Source organism: Pteropus vampyrus, unplaced genomic scaffold, assembly GCF_000151845.1.
Source record: "Pteropus vampyrus isolate Shadow unplaced genomic scaffold, Pvam_2.0 Scaffold657, whole genome shotgun sequence".
In the NCBI taxonomy this organism is placed as follows: domain Eukaryota; kingdom Metazoa; phylum Chordata; class Mammalia; order Chiroptera; family Pteropodidae; genus Pteropus; species Pteropus vampyrus.
In genome coordinates, this window is record NW_011889438.1 from 16448 (window position 1) to 24977 (window position 8530).

Here is an 8530-nt window from a genome sequence, read left to right on the forward strand (position 1 = left end):
AAGGAAGGAAGGAAGGAAGGAAGGAAGGAAGGAAGGAAGGAAGGAAGGAAGGAAGGAAGGAAGGAAGACATTTGGACTAGGCCTAAAGCAACATTGTATCATAAATAACTGTTTGGAAAATAACAAGAAAGCAGACATGACTACCAGACTGATAACTACTGAACTACCAGTCTGAAAATTAAAAACATTGTTTAGAATTAGCATCACTGTTAGCTTATCAGCACCTATAGAAATGTCTTCCTTCTATTGATGTAATTGTTTCCCTTCCCTTTCTCATAAATACTCCTTATGTTTGTCTCCTAATCAGAATACTATTTAGGTTTCTGTCTGAATCAGTGCTTCCCAAATAGCTATTCTTTTTTGATCTCAAATAAATGTTTGTTGCCTCTCACTTTGGCCTTTAATTTTTAGGTTAACACTACCATCAGATGTAAGATTAATAAATTAAGAACCTTTAAGTCCAGAATTTGCCTTGGAAATATCAATTTGGATACATGATATATTTTCTCTTAAAAAAATCTTTTTTTACATAGTTCCTAGCTCTGTCAATGAAAAGGCCTAGAAACTACTCCCTAACATCTAAATTGTGGTCTCAAAACATTATTTACCACTAAAGAGAACCAGGCCTCCTTAGAGAAGTGGCTGACTCCAGGTAAGAGACAGGAAATATGTAAAATGATCCTGGAACATCTTATAACACCAGAAAGCAAGGAATGTACTAAAAACTCAAGCCAACTTGAAGAAGTTTCCAGTGGCCAGAGATGGGGCACTTTGATTCATAATAAGGATAAGGCAATGGATTAAAACATAATTATGTTTAAATCCCTAAGTCCATAAATGATACTCAAAAAAGACATATTAGTACCTTTGAATGATACTATAAAACAAACTCATTGTTTTGCAAACTAGTAAATAAATAGAGAAACATGTAACTCATGTATACTATGTACCTATTCTGTAAAATGTGTAATTCATATATAACCAAATACGGCAATCTCTCTTTATATAATTATTCCAGCTAATCAACAAAGAAGTAATGATAGATTTTGAGTAGTACCATTTTGCAATCATTAATGAATTAATGGATCTAAGCAATACTCACCAATAACTCATAACATAGTAAAAAGACAGACAACCATGTATTACATGTCTCCTGTTACACCAGCTAGGAAGTCATCTTTCTAAAAGAAAAAAAAAACCTGAATCTGATCAAGCTTCAAGATCTAACTACCAATTTGTAAGAAAAACAGGGGAGAGGATTATGTTAAATACCACCATGGGGTACTTAACAGCAAAAAGAATGTGAGAAACTAAAGGACAAATGACCCACTACTTAAAAAATAAATGCAAGGGAGAAAAGGTGGAGAGGAATCATCTGTAGATTATGAGACAAGAATCCGAGTAGCTATGAACACACCCAGCACCTAGATCCCGATTTCTATATACCATTCCTTACTAAAAGGAATCAGAAATCTTTGGAGAAGTCGCTCATTCCAGGTCTAAAATGGGGGAAATACAAGGTGAACCTGGAACATATTTTTGTGCTAGAAAGTACTCAAGAAATGATGGACACATGTCAAAAGACAGAGGAGCCAGCCTGAAGGTACTCTTACTAGCCAAACTGAGGACAACTTAAACATCAAAATGAATAATGACAGTAGAAAGTAATGGATTAAATACACCAAAAAATAGAAATCTATGAGTCCATTCTATACTAAAATTAATTGAGATGGGATAACAGAACTTTTTTTTATAGAATAGTGCCAACTTATAAATGATAGGAAATTCATTTTTTTCCAACCATCTCAGTAATAACTGATTCAGGCAATAATCTTGGAATGTTAAAACCACTGGTTAAAAATTTTTGAGGAACAAGATATTCACACAGTTTGGCAGTCCCACAAAACATTAGATGAACAGCTATCACATTGTCCAACAACTCCTATATATGAACTCTAAAGAAATGAAAACATATATCACCACAAAAACTTCTACATGAATGTTCATAGAAATGAAGTGGAAACAACCTAAATGTCCATCAACAAATGAACACATAAACAAAAGGTGGTATAACAATACAATGGAGTATCATTCCGCCATAAAAATGAATGAAGTACTGATACTGCAATGTAAATGACCCTTGAAAACATGCCAACAAGTGAAAGAAACCATATATTAAAGGCCACATTTTGTATGGTTCCATTTATATGAAATGTTCAGAATAGGCAAAACCATAGAGACAGAAGATAAACTAGTGATTGTTAGGAAATGCAGGGCAGGAGAGAATAGAGAGTGACTGATGAGAGATAGGCGTTTCTTTTGGGGGTGATAATCATGTTCTAAAGTTAGATAGTGGTAATAGTTGCACAACTCTGAATATACTAAAAATCACTGAATTTGTATACTTCAAAAGAGAATTTAATGGTATGTGAATTATGTCTCAATAAGGATCTCTTTAAAAAGAGATAAGATGTTTTAGGAGAGCAAATCTGATAGAAATATCTAAACTGAATGGAATCAGGCAATTCAATCTGGAATTAGAGTATTAGCCTAGCCTGTAACTAATGTGGGCCTGGCTTCAGATAAGGTAGTGAAACATCAAAATGAATAATGACAGTAGAAAGTAATGGATTACAAAGTTGGAGGCAGGGGTTGGCATGTACAAGACACTTAACTACAGGGAAAAAGAGCTGTGCAGAAACTTGTGAGTGAGCACCAACTTGAGAGTAATCTGATAGGTGTAGGACAGAGAGAGGGATCAGTCTTATGTCTGGGGTATTCATGTGCCTGTCCAACAACATCGAAGGGCCACAACTTTTTCCCAGATGTTTCTGAAAGCCCTTTCAGAGGTCCTCACCCGACTGATAAGTTGGGACCTCATGTCTCCATAGCCTGGGTCAATCTCACTTACCTGGAAAACTCCAAATTGGGATTATTCCTTCTGCCAGGCATGGCTCTTCTACCTCCAATTTGAGGATGATGTCTGGTTTGGTAGCCTGCTGCCCTGCTAATGAGAAATGACAGCAATACCTCCTTGGTCTTCAAAGCCTCTGAGAAAGAGGAAGGTGGAGTTTGGGGCAGCAAACTCAAGGGACCTATCACGATGCAATGGTTAAGTCAAACCACTTCACCTGGGTTTTGAGTTGACACCTTGTCAGGAGAGCAAAGAGGAGAAAAAGGAACTTTGATCCCTGGAATTCAGTGTCAAACTCTTCAAACAGTTCAGAGACCCTGCAAGTTTCTAAAACTGAGAAAGTCCCTCTATTTGACATAATCATAAATAGTGAAATTACCTGAGGAAGTCATTCTTACCCACAGAGACCAGGTTGCTATAGGTCTCCAGCATCACATCTCTGTACAGGGTCCTATGTGGAGGGTTCAAGTACTGCCACTCCTCCTGGGTGAAATCCACAGCCACATCCTCAAATGTCACAAGTCCCTGTAATTGCACATTCCTTTTATTCTAAAATCCACTCCAACGGGTGATGAAGATAGAATGTAGGGGAGCTTCTGGTTGGGTTCCCAGTTCATGGTGATGATTTAATACAGGATGCCTACATTATATTGTTAGTGACATACTTTGTGGGAAAATTACAAATTATGGTAGAAAAAATATTCCATTAAAAGAATATGTAAGACAATGTGGTATTAGCACAAGGCTAGACAAATAGTCCAGTAGAACTAAAGAGAGAATCCAAATATGTATGGACATTGGGATTATGACAAAGTTGGCACTGCAAAGCAGTAGGGAGAAGATAATCTTTTCAAGTAACTGTGGATGGGTCACTGGATATCTTATATGGGGAAAATGACATTTAACCCCTAATACTCACCATACACAAAAATCAGCTACAGGTAAATTATAAATCTAATGTGAAAGTTAATACAGTAAAGTGTCTAGAAAGTAATAAAGGGAAATGTTTTCAGTCTTGGGATAGGGAAAGAATTCTAAAACAAGATATGAAAAGCACCACTCTTAAAAGACTTATAAATGTTATAGGATTAAAAGTACAACAGTAAAAAGGCAAGACATAGATGGGGAGGTTATCTACAACGTTCATAAATGACAAAAGGATCTTATCTGGAACATATAAAATAACCTCTACAGATCAATAAGAAACATACAACACAGAAAGATAGACAAGATGTGAACAGGTACCTCATTAAAAAGAAAAAAAACAAATGAACTATGAACATGAAAAAAATAAACTAAACCTCATTAGCACTCAGGTAACCAATGAAATATGTTCAATCCCATTACCACTCAGGCAAATGAAAATTTGAGCCACATAAAGACACCATTATGCACTCACCAGAAAGGTTATAATTAAGCAAACTAAAATACCATAAGATTGTGTAGATATGGGAACTCACACACTGTTAGTAGGAATATAAACTGGTACAATTGCTTGGGGAAACAGATTGGCATTATTAATGAAGTTAATGATTTACATGCACTGTGACCCAGCGATTCTACTCTGATTTACATGCACTGTGACCCAGCGATACTGTCTGGTAATGAAAATGAATGAACTACAACTGCATATACCACATACATGAATGTCATAGATGTACTACTGAACAAAAGAATCCAGATACAAAAGGGTACAAACTGCATGATTTTGTTTATATATAATAAGAGAACAGGCAAGACCAATCCATAACGTTAGAAGTCAGAGTGATTACCTTTGGGAGTGGGTGGTATTAATTGGGAGAGGGTGTGAGTGGGGATTCAGAGGTCCTGATTATGTTCTAATCTTGAGCTATGGGGCAGTTACCCAGTGTATTCACTTTGTGATAATTCATCAAGCTGTAGACTTAACTACTTCATATATGTCATAATTAAATATATTTTATATGTTTTTACTTAACTATTTTCAACAAAAGTGCAGGGGCCATTCAATGGAAAATGGGAGTTCTCATTCCAACAAGTGATGTTGGAACAATCGGCTATCCATATGCAAAAAAAGAACTTTAGTCCATACCTCCAACACATATAAAAAAGAACTCAAAATAGGTCACAGACCTAAATGTGAAATATAAGCCTATAAAATTTATAGAAGAAAATATATGAGAAAATCTTTTTAACCTTAGGTTAACCAAATAATTTCTTAGATGTGACACCAAAATTCAAAAGACACTGTTAAGAGAATAAAAAGCCAAACAATGGGAGAAAATATTTACAAATCGCATATCTAGCAAAGAAGTTGTATTGAGAATACATAAAGAACCCTCAAAGCTAAAAAAGAAAAAAGACAAAAAAGAGATACTTCATCAAAGAAGATATACAAATGACAAGCACACATGAAGATGCTTAACATCATCAGTCACAAGGAAACTGCAAATTGTAACCACAATGAAATGCCACTACACACCTATTAGAATGGGAAAAAAACAGCACCTGAAAATACCAAGTGCTGGTGAGGATGTGAAACAACTAGAACTCTCATATATCATAGGCAGGAATGCAAAATGGCACAGCCGCTTTGAAAAACAGTTTTCCAATTTCTTATTAAGTTAAGCATAGCCTCCCATATGACCCAACAATCCTATTCACAGGTATATTTACCTAAATGAAAACTTATGTAAACACAAAAATATGTACATGAAATTTATATAGCAGCTATATTTGTAATTATCTAAATCAGAAACAACCCAAATGTTTTTCGACCAGTGACTGGATGCACAAACTAGAATCCATACAATGTGTTATTACTCAGCAATAAAAATGAAAGAACTAATGATACATGCAACAACATGGATGAACCCCAAATATATAATACTAAGTGAAAGAAGTCAGACTCAGAAGCAACATACTGCTGATATTTGGAAACGTGGCGGAGTGAGAGACATCCCCATATCTCTCCCATTGAAACAACAATAAGCTAAACATCTAAAACTCAACAAAAAACACCCAAACTGCACACCAGCACGTCTGAGTGTGGGATCTGTGCATAAGAGCTACCACAGGTCAGAACCCTGGGTGTCGGGCGGAGGACTGGGAGTAATAAAGAAGTTGCCTCTCACAGCCGCCGGAGCTCTCTGCAGGAGGAGGGGGAGGAGAGAAGGAGTTGCAAGTTCCCTGAATATTTCTGCCTGGGATAGCTGTGAGCTCCCCGTGGCCGGCTGGCTGCGGGACCAGCCATAAGGGCAGAAAGCAGAGAAGCGGGACAGGATCGCAGAGGAACAACAGCTGATTTTTGCAGGCTGTGGTTAGAAAACCGAAGCTGAGCTGCAGTCCCCAACCCCCAACCCAGAGGGCTCCTCCACCCACACCCTCCAAGACTGATCACTGAGGAGCCCCAGGAGAATCTGAGCAAACACTGCCAAGACTGTCACTGACACTGACAGGGACTGAAACTGAGGGTAGCAAGCATGATTAAATATCTACAAGAAAACTTAAAAAGCGTTATTAAGACTTTATATAAAGCAGGGATCCAAGAGGCTGAGACGCCACCTACTAGAAACGAAAAGAAAAGCGCCTTCTTTGCAACAGGCTAAAGAGAGATCTTTAAATCTTCTTTCTGAAAAAACAGCAGAATACACTTCCATTAATACCCAGGCAGAGAAATAGTCCATTAAACACATGAAAAACCAAGGTGACAAGGCATCACAGAAAGAAAGAGGAAAATCTCCAGAAAATAAGGTTACAGACATAGAAATATATGACTTAAATGACAGAGAATTCAGGATGGGACTTCCTGAAAAACTCAATGAGATCCAAAACAACTCAAATCAACAATTTCAGGAATTGAGAAAACAACAAGATGAGCAGAGCAAGGAGATTGAAACCCACAAAAAGAACCAAATAGACCTTCAGGAGATGAAGAACACACTGCAAGAGTTGAAAAATGAAATAGCAAGCTTGAGAAATAGAGTTGACCAAATGGAGGAAAGGATCAGTGATATCGAGTACAGAAATCTAGAAATAAATCAGAAGAAAGAAGAGAGAAACTGAAGAATGAAAAAGAATGAAAGAGAAATTCAAGAACTAGCTGATACCATGAGAGGACACCAAGACACATTGTATTGAAATTATCAAAAATCACTGACAAAGACAGAATTCTCAGGGCAGCCAGAGAGAAGAAACCGGTAACTTTTAAAGGAAAATCCATTAGATTATCCTTGGACTTCTCAGCACAGAACTTACTAGCCAGAAAGGAATGGAACCAAATATTTAAAATAATAAGTGAAAGGAACTACCAACCGAGAATAATGTATCCAGCTAAGATCTTTTTTACAAATGAAGGAGAAATTAAGATCTTTCTAGACATACAAAAATTGAGGGAATTCACTATGAGGCCGGCACTACAGGGAATACTGAAAGGGGTCAGTTCACCTAAATCAAAATGACAAAATAAATAAATAAATAAACAAACAAAATTAGGAGTAAAGTGACTATCAGGCAAATAGAAGCAGAGGAGTGAAACCTTTACAAAGAACAGGGCATTATAAGCTTAAATAATAAGAAGAGAATTGTTATAACAATATAGTAATGAACGTTCAGCATACATAGAGACAAATAGAGACAACAATGACTGAAAAGGGGAGGATTCAAAGATCCAAATTTGCAAAGGGGAATGGAGATAAAATGCAGAAGAAAATGGACACTGTATATATATATGACTATATTTTACATATTCATAATGGTAACCACACACCAAAGATTCAGAACAATTGTATGTAACATAAAACAAGAAGGACCAGAAGGAAAACCCACAAAAGCCAACCAAAAAAAAAAAAAAAAAAGAAAACAGAAGCACAAGGACAAGGAAGCAATGGAAACACCGAGCTACCAGAAAGCAAAAGATAAAATGGCTATAAAAGACCTCATATTTCAATAATCACCCTAAATGTAAATAGATTGAACTCACCAATAAAAAGGCACAGAGTTGCAGAATGGATCACAGAACAAAAGCCAACCATATGCTGCCTTCAGGAGACATCTGAGCTCCAAAGACAAATATAGACTCAAAGTGAAAGGGTGGTAAATGATATTTCAAGCAAATGGCATTCAGAGAAAAGCAGGAGTAGTACTAACATCAGATGAAATAGACTTCGAAATAAAAAAGGTAAAGAAAGATACTGAGGGACACTTCATAATGATAAAGGGAATCATGCACCATGAAGACATAACACTTATTAATATCTATGCTCCCAATCAGGGAGCCCCAAAATATATAAAGCAATTACTAACAGAACTAAAGGGAGAAACATACCAAAACACTATCGTAATAGGGGACCTAAATACCCTGCTGTTGGAAATGGACAGATCATCCAAACAGGAGATCAAAAAGGAAATAACATCCTGAAATGACACATTAGACCAACGGTATATAACTGACATTTACAGAGCTTTCCATCCCAAAACAGCTGCTTATACATTCTTCTCTAGTATACATGGAACATTCTTAAGAATCGACCACATATTGGGACACAGAGATAGCCTCAACAAATATAAGAGGGTTGAAATCATACCAACCATATTCTCTGATCATAATGTTTTGAAACTAGAGATCAACTGCAAAAA

General features: G+C 36.5%; 1 protein-coding gene across 1 annotated transcript in view; it reads right to left on the reverse strand.

Annotated features, from left to right (window-relative positions):
* Window positions 1-8530, reverse strand: part of ZNF182 (zinc finger protein 182) — a 26018-nt gene that overhangs the window by 5533 nt on the left and 11955 nt on the right. The window contains exons 3-4 of the mRNA XM_011385093.2: window positions 3313-3439; window positions 2912-3007 (exon numbers count right to left, since the gene is read on the reverse strand). Coding sequence (XP_011383395.1) covers window positions 2912-3007; window positions 3313-3439 — 223 coding nt within the window. The remainder of the gene's footprint in view (window positions 1-2911; window positions 3008-3312; window positions 3440-8530) is intronic.